At 31.6% G+C, this 17373-nt stretch overlaps 1 protein-coding gene across 1 annotated transcript in view; it reads right to left on the reverse strand.

The window, feature by feature from the left end:
* The window catches only part of LOC139483508 (uncharacterized), a 124498-nt gene that overhangs the window by 95746 nt on the left and 11379 nt on the right, over positions 1-17373 (reverse strand). The window contains exons 5-9 of the mRNA XM_071267528.1: positions 15674-15985; positions 13417-13722; positions 9471-9688; positions 8315-8417; positions 2413-2466 (exon numbers count right to left, since the gene is read on the reverse strand). Coding sequence (XP_071123629.1) covers positions 2413-2466; positions 8315-8417; positions 9471-9688; positions 13417-13722; positions 15674-15985 — 993 coding nt within the window. The remainder of the gene's footprint in view (positions 1-2412; positions 2467-8314; positions 8418-9470; positions 9689-13416; positions 13723-15673; positions 15986-17373) is intronic.

The following is a 17373-nucleotide window of genomic DNA, read 5'->3' on the forward strand; positions in this document are numbered from 1 at the left end:
TGGGCAGTTCCGATCGTACTCCCACGTCATATGCTTTTTTATGAATGAGCTACCTGACGTCATAGAACTATGAAGTCAGAATATCAGCATTTTACGTGAAAATACACGCTTGTGAATTCGAAAATCATCACAAACAATGAAATGTAACCAACGATGCTAAAATGTGTTATATAAGCAATTTGTGTATACTTATAAGACATATAAGTACAATTGTCAATTAGATTCATTCAAACAAATATGTTATTGTAAATAGTTTAAGCATGTCACTTATTCAGTTTGCTCCGTTCTTTTGTGTCAATTCAAAAGTGCGTTTATTTATTGGAACAGCAAATAAAGCCTTCACCTAGAGCGCTTCAATCCAAAACAATTGCTGTATTTTGAAATAATTCATTGGGGCTTGAATATATCGTGATTTCACCACGGGTTGTTCCTTTGTGCTAATATGTTACTCTTCGCTATCGCTCAAGGTAAAATATTTGGCATAAAGGGCCAACGGCAACCCGTGGTAAAATCACGATATATTCACGCCCCCATGAATTATTTCTTTAATCTAGTATAAAGGTAGAAATGCCCTTTACTGTCAGGCGTCAAACGGTCATTTTAACATTACCATTAGTGTCAAATTGGTTAACATTTTACTTTGATTCGTCAAAATATCCTGATGGAGATTCTTCAGAGATCTGAAATATTTATCATTTATCCCAAAATAACATGATTCAAAATCAGTCGAATTCTTATCTTCAAAAAGGAAGTGTACATTTTATCATGATGCACCAAAATGTACTGATAATGTTTACCCTCTATTATTAATACATTAAAGTTGCAAACAGAGATAAATAGAGATTTCCCTTTTTCGAAAAAAAATACAAGTTAACACTGAGCAAATCATATGTTTAAACACTGATGAGTCTTATATGGACGAAACGCGTGTCTGGCGTACTAAATTATAATCCTGGTACCTTTTATAACGATATTGCCCATAATATTATGAGAATCACTGAAAGACAAAAATATATCTCAAAGTTAGGAGACTTAGAACAATGTAGAAAGTGACCGAATATCAGATAAAGCATACATGGATAGCAAACATAGAAGCTCAAGAGAGTTACATCACCAATCATTACCGGTTTTAGAAGAATAAGACACAATTTAAAAAATAAGGAGAATGACGATTTCATCCATATTGTCATATATACTAGGTAAAAAACAAAAAGAAACATTAAATTGGTTTTTAATTTGAAAAAAAATCACATATATTGATTTCAAATATTTTCAAGATTAAAACTAGTAACCTTATTTACTCATTTGTAAAAATATAGGAAATGACGTGATATTATTTTCTGATTTCAAAGATTTAAAAAAAAAATTACATGTATATAAAGATGGAATCAAGTTTTCCTATTGGTTATTAATTCTGTGGAACACGATTGTTAACAAAAGGGTCGCATTAGAAAATAGAGAAACTTACATCGTAACTACAATCTCCTTCCCTTTCATGAATGTGACCTACCAAATTAGGACTATTTACCGGATTTGTTATCACATAAGCAACACGACGGGTGCCACATGTATAGCAGGATCTGCCTACTCTTCCGGAGCACCTGAGATCAACCCTAGTTTTTGGTGGGGTTCATGTGGCTTATTCTTTATTTTATTATTCTATGTTGTGTCATGTGTACTTTTGTTTGTGTTTTTCATTTTTAGCCATGGTGTTGTCAGTTTATTTTCCATTTACGAGTTTGTCTGTCCCTCTGGTATATTTTGTCCCTCTTTTACATGTAAATCAATGCCACGTCTATTTCAAAATTAGACAGAATGGGCTATTGGTATGTTCCCAGCAAGAATTACTCAAGTGCAGGTGGCAAATCATTTTAATGTTTATAGAATGACTATTGCATGGCTTAAGACTCGTCTAAGAGATACTGGCACACCGAATGATCACTCCTGAAGTGGCATGCCACATGAAACGATGTTACATCAAACAGGCACATGCGCATTATTCATCACAGTAATCGATTTGTAGACGTATCAAAACTGCACAACAACCCACGGATTTCTTCAAAATAAGGTGTAACACTTTTACTCTTCCCTGAGCACATGAAATTACCACTGGATTTCTTAAGGGTTTTTAATGTGTTTGTTATGCAGTTCGTGTTGTGTATTGGTATTTGTCTTCTCATTGTTTTTGTTCGTTGCCACGGCATTGTCAGATTATTTTATCGCTTTATTGGTTTGAATATCACTTTAATGTATTTTTTCTCTCTTCAACCATCTACAATATTAACTATTGGAATAAAATTAAAAACTTATTTTGGCCGTTATGCTGCAATAGAATTTCCATACTTTGCATCAGTGCTGTCATTTTGATTGTCAAGTTAGAAAATATCAACACTACATGAACTATTAACATACCTCTTATATTCCTTGGGATAACTTCTTCCTCTTCAGTTTCTTTTTCCTTGTTCTCTAGAATAATGAAATATAGACTATTAAAAAAAAGTAATTAATAAAAATTATCAAGCAGCAGTCACAAATGTTATATTAATATTACTTAAATACTGGTACTGGTTACATGTTAAATTATGGAATCACATGCTTATTCCATATACATCAAATCATCCAACATTTATAACAATTTTGATACTGATTACAGTTACATCACCTATCTGTTACTATGTACATTTATACCAGGTGTATGGTACTGGAAACATTTCTATCAGGCATCTAAAACTAAAAACATTTCTATCAGGCATCCAAAACTGAAAACATTTGACATCTGACAACTAAAATAGATTACAATTGACATCTGACAACTAATCCTGATTACATTTCACATCTGACAACTAAAATTGATTACATTTCACATCTGACAACTAAAACTGATTACATTTCATATCTGACAACTAAAACTGATTACATTTCACATCTGACAACCAAAACTGATTGCATTTCATATCTAACAACTAAAACTGATTACATTTCACATCTGACAACTAAAACTGATTACATTTCACATCTGACAACCAAAACTGATTACATTTCACATCTGACAACCAAAACTGATTGCATTTCATATCTGACAACCAAAACTGATTACATTTGATATCTGACAACTAAAACTGATTACATTTCACATCTGATAGCTAAATGTGATTACATTTCACATCTGACAACCAAAACTGATTGCATTTCACATCTGACAACTAAAATTGATTACATTTCATATCTGACAACTAAAACTGATTACATTTCACATCTGATAGCTAAATGTGATTACATTTCACATCTGACAACTAAAATTGATTGCATTTCACATCTGACAACTAAAATTGATTACATTTCACATCCGACAACTACACAGCTACTTTTGCATAGGTACTATTTCTGTACTTAAAATCTGTAGTACTTGAAATATACTTGTAATATATAGTATTATTTCTTTACTTTGAAATTATTGTAATATTAAGGTACTTGTATTTTTCAGTACTTGATTTGTACTCAAAATATTAGTACAAAAATGATGCCAACAATGATCACATATCCCATGTTTGAACATCATAACTTCATGACATTTGAAAAAGATAAACGGTCAAAATGCTGAAAATTTAACCGTGCAACCAAAAATCTGTAGTACTTAAATTTCAAGTACAAATCAATTACTGTAAAATACAGATACTAAAATATTACTATAAATCATAAGTAACATAATACTACTGAATATTAAAAGAAGATTTCCAGTACTAAAGATTTGTGGTACATAAACAGTACATAAATAGTACCTACGCAAAAGTAGCTGTATAAAACTGATAACATTTGACATCTGACAACTAAAAATGATTTCATTTAAAATCAGCCTTCTAAAACTGATTGCATTTGACATCTTACATCTAAAACTGATTACATTTGACATCACCCAACTCAAACTGATTGCATTTGACATCTGACTACTAAAACTGATTACATTTGACATCTTACATCTAAAACTGATTACATTTGACATCACCCAACTCAAACTGATTGCATTTGACATCTGACTACTAAAACTGATTACATTTGACATCAGCCAACTTAAACTGATTGCATTTAAAATCTGCCAAAAAAAATGATTCAATTTAAAATCAGCAAACTAAAAATGATTTCATTTAAAATAAGCCTTCTGAAACTGATTGCATTTAAAATCAGCCTTCTAGAAATGATTGCAATTTAAAGTTAGCCGACTTAAATTGATAACATTTGACATCTGACAACTAAAACTGATTACATTTGACATCTTACATCTAAAACTGATTACATTTGACATCACCCAACTCAATCTGATTGCATTTGACATCTAACAACTAAAATTGATTACATTTGACATCTGACAACTAAAACTGATTACATTTGACATCTAACAACTAAAACTTATTACATCTGACAACTAAAATTGATTACATTTGACATCTGACAACTAAAACTTATTACATTTGACATCTAAAAACTAAAATTGATTACATTTGACATCTGACAAGTAAAACTGATTACATTTGACATCTAACAACTAAAACTTATTACATCTGACAACTAAAATTGATTACATTTGACATCTGACAACTAAAACTTATTACATTTGACATCTAAAAACTAAAATTGATTACATTTGACATCTGACAAGTAAAACTGATTACATTTGACATCTAACAACTAAAACTTATTAAATTTCACATCTGACAACTTACACTGATTACATTTGACACCAGCCAACTTAAAATGATTGCATTCACATCTGACTATTAAAACTGATAACATTTGACATTATTTATTTATTACATAGCTTTTATATAGCGCCTATCTAATAAACATAATACTATAAGCGCTCTGACAACTAAAACTTATTACATTTGACATCAGCCAACTAAAACTAATTACATTTGACATCTGACAACTAAAACTGATTACATTTAACATCTTTTCACATCTGACAACTAAAACTGATTACATTTAACATCTTTTCACATCTGACAACTAAAACTGATTACATTTGACACCAGCCAACTAAAACTGATTGCATTTCACATCTGACAACTAAAACTGATTACATTTGACACCACCAAACTAAAACTGATTGCATTTCACATCTGACAACTAAAACTGATTACATTTGACATCTGACAACTAAAACTGATTACATTTGACATATGACGACTAAAACTGATTGCATTTGACATCTGACAACTAAAACTGATTGCATTTCACATCTGACAACTAAAACTGATTACATTTGATACCAGTCAACTAAAACTGATTACATTTGACATCTGACAACTAAAACTGATAACATTTGACATCTGACAACTTAAACTGATAACATTTGACATCTAGCAACTGAAATTCAGTAGTATTATGTTACTTATGAATTATAGTAATATTTTAGTATCTGTATTTTACAGTAATTGATTTGTACTTGAAATTTAAGTACTACAGATTTTTGGTTGCACGGTTAAATTTTCAGCATTTTGACCGTTTATCTTTTTCAAATGTCATGAAGTTATGATGTTCAAACATGGGATATGTGATCGTTGTTGGCATCATTTTTGTACTAATATTTTGAGTACAAATCAAGTACTGAAGAATACAAGTACCTAAATATTACAATAATTTCAAAGTAAAGAAATAATACTATATATTACAAGTATATTTCAAGTACTACAGATTTTAAGTACAGAAATAGTACCTATGCAAAAGTAGCTGTGTAGTTGTCGGATGTGAAATGTAATCAATTTTAGTTGTCAGATGTGAAATGCAATCAGTTTTGGTTGTTAGATGTGAAATGTAATCACATTTAGCTATCAGATGTGACATGTAATCAGTTTTAGTTGTCAGATATGAAATGTAATCAGTTTTAGTTGTCAGATATGAAATGTAATCAGTTTTAGTTGTCAGATATGAAATGTAATCAGTTTTAGTTGTCAGATGTGAAATGTAATCAGTTTTAGTTGTCAGATATGAAATGTAATCAGTTTTAGTTGTCAGATATGAAATGTAATCAGTTTTGGTTGTCAGATGTGAAATGTAATCAGTTTTGGTTGTCAGATATGAAATGTAATCAGTTTTAGTTGTCAGATATGAAATGTAATCAGTTTTAGTTGTCAGATGTGAAATGTAATCAGTTTTAGTTGTCAGATATGAAATGTAATCAGTTTTAGTTGTCAGATATGAAATGTAATCAGTTTTGGTTGTCAGATATGAAATGTAATCACATATATTTCAAGTACTACAGATTTTAAGTACAGAAATAGTACCTATGCAAAAGTAGCAGTGTAGTTGTCGGATGTGAAATGTAATCAATTTTAGTTGTCAGATGTGAAATGCAATCAGTTTTGGTTGTCAGATGTGAAATGTAATCACATTTAGCTATCAGATGTGAAATGTAATCAGTTTTACTTGTCAGATATGAAATGTAATCAATTTTAGTTGTCAGATGTAAAATGCAATCAGTTTTGGTTGTCAGATGTGAAATGTAATCACATTTAGCTATCAGATGTGAAATGTAATCAGTTTTAGTTGTCAGATATGAAATGTAATCAGTTTTGGTTGTCAGATATGAAATGTAATCAGTTTTAGTTGTCAGATATGAAATGTAATCAGTTTTGGTTGTCAGATATGAAATGTAATCAGTTTTGGTTGTCAGATATGAAATGTAATCAGTTTTGGTTGTCAGATATGAAATGCAATCAGTTTTAGTTGTCAGATATGAAATGCAATCAGTTTTGGTTGTCAGATGTGAAATGTAATAAGTTTTGGTTGTCAGATGTGAAATGTAATCAGTTTTAGTTGTCAGATATGAAATGCAATCAGTTTTGGTTGTCAGATGTGAAATGTAATCACATTTAGCTATCAGATGTGAAATGTAATCAGTTTTAGTTGTCAAATATGAAATGTTATCAGTTTTAGTTGTCAGATGTGAAATGTAATCAATCTAGACCACACGACCACATCTTCATGCCTTATATATCATGTACTGTAGTACGCCGCTAGATTAAAACTGACGTGGAAAGGTAACACATGGCCAGCGAAAGCTCTTTTTTGAGAGCCCATGTGGTCGTGTGGTCTAGCGGGACGGCTGCAGTGCAGGCGATTTGGTGTCACGATATCACAGTAGCAAGGGTTCGAATCCCGGCGAGGGAAGAACCAAAAATTTGCAAAAGCAAATTTACAGATCTAACATTGTTGGGTTGATGTTTACATGAGTTGTATATACATTATGTACACGGCCATGTATCACCATCATTGATGGCGATCCGATGGATACATCTGTTGTAGAGTTGTCACTGACTCAGACGTACTTATAAATATAATTTTTTTCTGTGACTGTATATTACATTAATTTGTAGGATCCTTTACTATAGATAATTTAGCTGATCTGTAACAATAACATCTTCATGCCTTATATATCATGTACTGTAGTACGCCGCTAGATTAAAACTGACGTGGAAAGGTAACACACGGCCAGCGAAAGCTCTTTTTTGAGAGCCCATGTGGTCGTGTGGTCTAGCAGGACGGCTGCAGTGCAGGCGATTTGGTGTCACGATATCACAGTAGCATGGGTTCGAATCCCGGCGAGGGAAGAACCAAAAATTTGCGAAAGCAAATTTACAGATCTAACATTGTTGGGTTGATGTTTAGACGAGTTGTATATACATTATGTACACGGCCATGGATCACCATCATTGATGGCGATCCGATGGATACATCTGTTGTAGAGTTGTCACTGATTCAGACGTACTTATATAAACGCCTAAAAAGTGTACATAACAACACCAATGATATAAAAAGGAACTATAAATGTAATTATTTATAAATATTTCGGATAACAGATATCCTTCGTATCTGTTATCCGAAATATTTATAAATAATTACATTTATAGTTCCTTTTTATATCATTGGTGTTGTTATGTACACTTTTTAGTCGTTTATATAATTTATTTTATTGTGTACATGTATCGTTACTTGTAACGATCCAGCTCCCACGTGGGAAAAATCGTTGACTATTATTCAGACGTTTGATATATATATATATATATATATATTGACTGAGAAACTTCACTTCAATTTTCAATATAGTGAACTTTTAATTTTCTTTGTTATATTTAAGAGCTTGTGTCTTAGTATTTTTTGGATAGGATACCAGCAGGATCTGCAAGAAGCTGGTCAATAATAGTGAAATTCATATTAAAACAAACGGTTTATAAATTATTTGTAATCACATATCTTCTTAATAAGATCCAAGTATCATATAATGTATTCAGTCATATTTAATAAATCCGTAGATTACCTTTTAAATGGTCAAGAATCTTCTTAACTTGCTTACACAGGACAGGACTCAATCTAATTTCTATATAATCAGGATTGTTCTTGCCACTCATTCTCATCAAAATCTGATTACAAACAAAACAAAAATCATAAAAACTGATTAAAAGGGACATAACTCAAGAACTGTAAAAGTGATGCTACCAATATTTGAACTTTAACTGAGTTTTGTGGTAATAAGCATTATATATACATATCATAATACATAGTAGAGACAAACATAAGTATTATAGAGATTCGAAACGAAGAGTTTCAGCAATTTTTCCATTTGTTAAGGGGCACAACCCTATAAAGTAAATCTGATGCCACCAAAATTCATAATCGAACAAAGTTTTATCATAATTAGCATTGTGTATAAGTGTCATAATTAGCATTGTGTATAAGTGTCATTATAAGCATTGTGTATTAGTGTCACTATTAGCATTGTGTATAAGTGTCATAATTAGCACTGTGTATATATTTCATAAAATTTGGTAGAAACAAACTGTATAGTTAAATACAGAAACAAAAAAATCAGCAAATTTTCCATTTGTAAAGAGGCATAACTCTTGAATGGTGAATTTCCCACCAAAATTCAAACTTGATCTTTGTTTTGTGGTAAATAAAGAATAAACAACACGAACCCCACAAAAAAACATGATTTTCTTGATAGAGGGTTACTGCTCACAAGGAAGCTATTAAACCAGAGTTACAAATGGTGAAGTTGAAATCATCCCTTCGTAAATGTCCAAGACTATCAACAGAACAACAGTTCCGCTGCAAATAAGTTTCATATCATTTGGGTGGGACAAACTAAAGTTATAGAATGAAAGCAACAATTCAGTAACTTTTCAGTATGTAAATAGGCATAGCTCTAAAATGGTAAATGTGACGCCACCAAAATTCACACTTGATCTGTGTGTTGTGGTCATTAGAATTGCATATCAGTTTCATACCATTTGGTTGATTCAACCTAAAGTTGCACCACATTTTTTATGTTATTTCTTCATAGACAGAAAAAATATTACAGTCAATTCTTAATCATAATACTAATGTCTTCATCTTTTTAACAGATTGACAAGGTTGTGTTTCAAATGATTACATCCAAACAAACACTTAATATACATAGAATAAAAACTTACTGCTTGTGTTGTTTCAACAAATTGTTGATATTCCTGTAATTCCATGGTTGTCATGTTAATGATCTTTTTGTACCAAAACTGTAGTCTATATAAGTCTGCCGATAAACTGGTATCATGCCTCTCTGGTTCTGTTTTTGCAATCTGTACATCTTTAACCATAGATAATAATATAACCAGTGTCTGGAATCCTGGTCTGTTTGTTAGTGATGGAACTGTAGCTGTTTTAAAAATACATATATAAAAATACAATAACAGACTTCCAATGTCAACTCGTTGCACTTATTATTTTTTGTTCTTTCAGAAATATAAATATTTATTAGAATTTATGAAGGCTTGAGACCAAACAAATTCAAAAAATGTTATAATGTTACAAGTGTGCACACAATGAAATTTACCATTTTTACTAACCATTGATATTATGTTGATAGTCCTAACTATACAACTGTCGCATTAATAGAGGATACCAGAGGGACAGTCAAACTCATAAATTGAAAATAAACTGACAACGGCATGGCTAAAAATGAAAAAGACAAACAGACACATGACACAACATAGAAAACGAAAGAATAAGCAACACAAACCCCACCAAAAACTTGGTTTGATCAAAGGTGCTCTGAAAGGGTAAGCAGATCCTGCTCCACATGTGGCACCCATGGTTTTGCTTATGTGTTAACAAATCCGGTAAATAAACATATTCGGTAGGTCACGTTCATGAAAGGGAAGGGGATTGTAGTTACAACGTAAGGAACATATCCGATATCATTTGTGAAACGGTTATTCCATAACGGTCAACCAACTCGTGATGGCGTCCGTAAAATTTACAAAGGGATGATTTCAACTTCGCCATTTGGAACTCTTGGTTTAATAGCTTCCTTGTGAGCAGCACGGAAATATTGTATCTATTGGGAGACATATACCCTGTATGCAGGTCCTGCTGGAAAGTTGCTACTTAGAAATGGAAAGTTCACAATTGGAGAGCTGAAATCATCTCTTTTGTCGTAAAGTTTTGTTGTCAACCGGCCCTCATTGACAATTTCTAGATGTAAGTCAAGATATGAAGCCGCCTTAACTGTATCTGTAGTATCCTTTATCTCTAGTTGGATTGGATAGATGCGTTCAACATAGTCACCAAATCTTGAATTATTTAGTGAAAGAACACCATCTATATAGGGGAAAGTAGATTTTTAAAGGATATTGCTTATTTCTTATCTTTCTTCCTAAGAAATTCCTGTAATTAACATGATCCAAGAAAATGAGGTTAAGGTCAGATTATAAACCAAAGGAGAAATTAATACATGTACACCTTACAATCATTCCATACACTAACTATAGTTGTATTAATTGCTGATAGTTTCTAAGAAACAAACTTATAACCAAGATAAATAAACATTGACCAATGAAACACCAAAATTATGTCAAGGTCAGATGACACCTGTCAGAAAGACAGACAGCTTAACATCCTTCCATACAACAATTATAATTGACCTAATGCTTATTATTAGTTTAAGAAAAACACACCAAAACATAATAAACAGCTGCGCCATGAGCGCATGATACGCCCGACGTCTTGTGTGGAAGTTGTATGCAATAATCATAAATAGTTTCTGAGGAAGTTTTAAGCAATAACCATTTATTGTTTTTGAGACACGGCGGGACATGTGAAACCCCACACCCTGTTTTTTTTTTACAAATATCACTAAAATAAAATTTTGAATCAAACCAAAAAGTATACAGATCTTTAAATTAGTATAACAAAGAAGTGTGTACAGTTTCAAGCAATAATCATAAATTGTTTTTGAGATACGGCGCGTCATGTAAAAAAAACCCTCCCCTTTTTTACAAAATACTCAATAACTCAAAAATAAAATTTTGAGTCATCACCAAAAAGTATACAGATCTTTAGATTAATATAACAAAGAAGTGTGTAAAGTTTTAAGCAATAATCATAAATGGTTTTTGAGATACGGCACGACATGTAAAAAAAACCTCCCCCTTTTTTACAAAATACTCAATAACTCAAAAATGAAATTTTGAATCATCACCAAAAAGTATACAGATATTAAGATTAATATAACTAAGAAGTGTGTAAAGTTTTAAGCAATAATCAAGAAACGTTTTTGAGATACGGTGCGACATGTGAAAAAAACCACACCCCTGTTTTAGTTACAAAGTGCCGTAACTCAAAAAGTTTAAATCTTATTTTCACCAAAAAGTATACAGATCATTTGACCATCATAAGAAACAACTATATTAAGTTTCATGAAATTTGGATACGTCGTTCTCAAGTTACGGTGCGACATGTTTACGCCGGACAGACGGACAGACGGACAGACGGACAGACGGACGGACACCGGACATTTGTATACCATAATACGTCCCGTCAAAATTTTGACGGGCGTATAAAAACTTAACACTGAGCAATGAACCATGAACATGAGGTCAATGGCAAATAAAACCTGCAAGACTGACATGTACATCAGAAAATATTTCCATACACGAAATATAGTATTAGACAAAAAAATCATAAAAATAATGTCAAGGTCAGATGACACCTGCCAGTTGGACATGTACACCTTAAAATCCTTTAATACACCAAAAATACTAGACCTATTGCTTTTAGTATCTGATATATGGACTTGCCCACCAAACTTTTCCTTTTTCACTGATCCATACAATGAGGTCCTGGTCAAGTGAAAACAGTCAGACAGGCATGAGGACCTTGCTAGGTATATTTGTACATATCAAAGAAGTTATCCTATTACTCATAATAAGACAGAAATTAACATTACAAAAAATCTTAACTGTTCTTCAAGTAGTTACTGACCCATGAAAATAAAGTCAAGGACAATGAACATGTGACAGACTGAAACTTTGTATCATGAGGCATCTACATACAAAGTATGAAGCATCCAGGTCTTCTAGCCTCTAAAATATAATACTATTTTAGAAGTTATGTAAACTAAAGCTGTTGCCAACAACGCCGCCGGATCAATATCCCTATGTTGATCTTTTTGTGACAAAAGTTGCAGGCTCAACAGAAACATGAGAAATTGGTACAGATTTCTAAACTTGTCTAAGACATTGCTATTTTAAACCAATGATATCAATTTATTAACATCTGGCAAAAATTGTACCCATTAAGGGACCTTACGATGCATTTTTCATATAACAAATATTTCCAAGAAACATATCTCTTGAAATAATTGAGATTTCAGGAAATGAAGAGTACAAAAATATGCCAGTTGATAATGTTGTGAAATGAATATTTTTCAATTTTCACCAAAAAAAAAAAAAACATCGTAAGAGATTATGAACTAACAGAAACTACTTTTCTCAATTTCACAATGATATGTTGTTTTCTAATGAATAAGTAGTGCAATAACTGTATATAACTACTGCCTACATGCATATGGAATTTTCTTTTTATAAATGTCATTTAATATTTTTCAAATGTAAGATATGTTATTTTCCTGCAAAATTTGAGGCAGCAATGGGAAAAAAAATAAAAACAGTTATAGTGAAAAAATGTAACATATTAATATATTAATATATATACCCATCCAGGCAAATTTTTAAGAATACACCTTAAAAATACCTTAAACTAAAGTTCCTACTCAACATACTATTACTTTCAAATTACAAATGAACTTTTCATGAATATACCATACAGCAAGTATGGAAAACCAAAATTACTCTTTTGAAATCAAACCATCATCACATTTCTGTAAACCAGTTACAGTAATCAACACTCCTGGCAAATTTCACCGGTTGACCAAGTAAAGCAGCAACTTAACCTTCTTGTTCCCGTTTTAAACCCTATCCGTGGTATATAAGAATTACTCCCTAATCCCTTGGAAGTTGTAGATGATTTTATGTTTATTATGCTTGCAGTTGTGCATTCTATGTAGCATGGTAAATTCATAAATAGGTCATAAAATAACCGAACCTGTTTGAACAAGGTTTAATTCCTCTTTGCTAACATCAGTTGATTCTAAGTCAGATGCCAGTTCTTCATTGCCAGGGTCCTCTTTGAGAGCCTCCAGAAAGAACAGATAATCTCGTTCACTTCTGATCTTAGCTATTAGCTTTCTATTCATTTCAGCTGGCACTCCACTGGAAGCTATATCTGCTTGGTCGTCGGGTTCTAAAACTCCATTTGTTATTAATGAATCAATGACATTTCTCACATCAGATAAATTCTGAGTCAGATGGTGGTAGTTCTTTTGTAACCTGACTGAATGGTTCCCTGTAACTATATATACATATATGAACATTATTGTATATGTATAGGTCACCATAATTATTTTTGAAGAAATACGAGGTAAAAAATCTTCTGTAGAAATAATTCCTTGAAATGCATATGACTACAAATTATCATTTTTTAATAAATTGTGTTTTCATAGCTCGTTATAAGTATTTTACAGTAACTGTACGCATTCTGTGAATATAAAATATAATATATAAATTCATTAAAGATTTCTTACTAAGAACTGGTGTTTTTATTATTTTTATACTGTATACATTTAACAGTAAAAGTGTTTTCCCTATATATGTTGCAGTGAATTTGTATAATCAGGAATTATGTAGAATCCCTGATTTTTCAGGGAATATGTAGAATCACTTAAATCATTAGTTATTATATATAATCCCTGAAAATGACCAGTGATTTTACATAATCACTGAATATTTTAATAATTATTCTACAAATTCCCTAATATGATTTCAGGGATTATGAATAATTTAATGATCCTTTGTTTGATAAAAAAAAAATATAGACAAATTATATTTTTTTCTTTCATTTATTCCTTGCCAGATGAAATAATTTTGCTTTTTAACACAGAGGATGATCTAAAAGATATAACCAACACAGGGTTTCGACATAAAGTTGAAGACATCAAAATTAATAATATCAACATTCCCTTTATAGCAATGGCTTTACATGTACTGTTTGTTTATTAAAAGCCAGCGTCAAATGAATATTCAGGTAAAAAAGAAGATGTGGTGTTATTGCCTATGAGACAACTGTCAACAAGAGACCAAAATGACATAGAAATTAACATATATAGGTCACCGTACGGCCTTCAACAATGAGCAAAGGCCATACTGCATAGTCAGCTATAAAATGCCCAAAAATGACAATGTAAAACAATTCAAACGAGAAAACTAACAGCTTATTTATGCTCTATTTTTAAATCCACAAAGCATGTTATTTGTGATACATGTAAAGCAAATGGTGAAGAAGATTATGGAGCATCTGTTTTGTGTGTTTTTATTTTTCTTTAAATGAACAAGACATTAAAACTGTGAGAACTTAGGCATCTAAATGTAGGAAAAGCAGGCAGAACTTAGGATTGACACATAGAAACACATTTTAGAGGAAGCTTGCATTTGGTGTAATATTCTCATAGCAATTCCACATGGTAAAAAAGCAAAGGGAAATCCGAAAAACATAATGACAATTGTTTAAAAAAAAGACTGAAAAAGGATATCGCCTGACTACAAAACATGGTATCTTTCTTGCTCGAACCGGTTCAAGGTTGCAAATTCCCATCTTTTGTTTGGGGGTACATTCAGATGTTTCACTAAATATTTATTTCACTTAGGCGTGTCGTTAAAATCTGATACGATATGTGCAGGAAAAGGTTTTATAAAATGTGGATATTGTGGTAATAACAGATGTGAAGCATATTATTTTGATATAATGTGTTTCACATTTTCAAGTAGTGTGCCTAACATTTAAAAAAAATGGGTTATCATTTTGATATATTGTGCTTAACATTTTACAATTTATTTTAGTTTATAATGATGCTTTTATGTGATTTTCTAGAATAAGTAATTTCAATTTTATTCATTTTCTTTATAAATAAAACTATTTCTTCATTCCAGTTATTATGTAGAATCCCTGACGTTTTTTCTAGTGATTATACATAATCCCTGACAATTGTAGTGATTATATATAATCCCTAAACAGCCAGTGATTCTACATAATGCCTGAAAATTTCAGGGATTCTACATAATCACTGATTATACAAATTCACTGTAACATATATACCAACCTTCTTTCAGTGATTCTTAAATGTTAATCCAATATACTGAATAAAAAATAGAGGTCGATTTTTTTTTATAGTTTTGTCTCATTTAAGTTTTAATAAAGCACTGCGTTAAATTCCTACAAATAATCAACATGTAAAGTAAGTACTCACTACTTGACTTGATCATGGACTGGGAATCAACTTCTTGATGGATAGTTCTAGATTCCATACATTCTATCAGGTCTCTAGGACAAGTAGGAGACTCTTTAAGAACTTCTAATAATACACAGTAGGATTCTTGTGGTCTTTGAAATAGAAGGTCTAAAATACATTTGTTGCGGTCAGATTGTCTGGTATGGTGTTCTATCTCTTCTCTGTCATCTATCCTAAGGATACATTTGGATATCAGTTTATCAAGGACATCTTTATCTAGGACAGTGTCTTGTATTATCTTATCATAGAAATGGTACAATCTGTGGTGAACTAGAAAAGAAACAGAACATGTGGTTACCATGGTGATAAAGATAGTTATGTATGATTTTGTACATTATAATATCACCACAGAACTTACACAATCATTGGCAGAGTGGAAATATTAACTAGAGGCTTTTAAGAGCATGTGTCGCTCACCTTGGTCTATGTACATATTAAACAAAGGACATAGATGGATTCATGACAAAATTGTGTTTTGGTGATGGTGATGTGTTTGTAGGTCTTACTTTACTGAACATTCTTGCTGCTTACAATTATCTCTATCTATCTATAATGAACCCAGTAATTACAATGGAAAATATCTTGTATAAATTTACAAAAATTTCACACAGTTTATGAAAATTGTTTAAGATTGAATATGAGGGCATTAACTCCTTAAGGGTCAATTGAGCATTTTAATCATGTTTGGCTTATTTGTAGGTCTTACATTGCTGTACATTATTGTTGTTTACAGTTTATCTCTTTCTATACTAATATTCGAGATATCAGAACAAAGATGCAAAAGTTTCTTAAAATTGACAATTCAGGGGTAGCGACAAAAAGATGGCTTGCCTGATTGGTCTGAAAATTTCAGGGCAGATAGATATTGCCCTTGTGAACAACTTAAACCTCATCAGATTTGCTTTAAATGCTTTGGTTTTAAAGAAATACGAGCCATGTTAACCATCTTTGTTTGCAGGCATGGTCACATCTTTTTCCATCGATGCCCTAATGATGATTGTGGCCAAGTTTTGTTATATGTGGCCAAGTAGTTTCAGACGAGAAGATTTTTGTAAAAGGTTACAAAATTTTACGAAAAATTGTTTAAAATTGACTGTAAAGGACAATAACCCCTTAAGGTGTCAACTAACCATTTTGGTCATTTGACTTATTTGTAGATCTTACTTTGCTGAACATTATTGCTGTTTACAGTTTATCTCTATCTATAATAATATTGAAGATGATAACCAAAATTACACTAAAAAAAATTTCCTTAAAATTCCCAATTCAGGAGCAGCAACCCAACAACGGGTTGTCCGATTCACCTGAAAATTTCAGGGGAGATAGATCTTGACCTGATAAATAGTTGAGCCACTCACATCAGATTTGGTTTCAGAGATATAAGACAAAATCTACATTCCCCCCTATGTTCTATTTTTAGCCATGGCGACCATCTTGGTTGGTTGGCTGGGTCATCGGACACATTTTTAAACTAGATACCCCAATGATAAATGTGGCCAAATTTGGTTAAATTTGGCCACCCAGTTTCAGAGGAGAAGATTTTTTAAAAAGATTAGTAAAATTTTAGAAAAATGGGTAAAAATCGACTTTAAAGGGCAATAACTCTTTTAGGGGTCAACTGACAATTTTGAACATTTGACTTATTTGTAGATCTTACT

This window comes from Mytilus edulis, chromosome 7 (genome assembly GCF_963676685.1).
Source record: "Mytilus edulis chromosome 7, xbMytEdul2.2, whole genome shotgun sequence".
Lineage (NCBI taxonomy): Eukaryota > Metazoa > Mollusca > Bivalvia > Mytilida > Mytilidae > Mytilus > Mytilus edulis.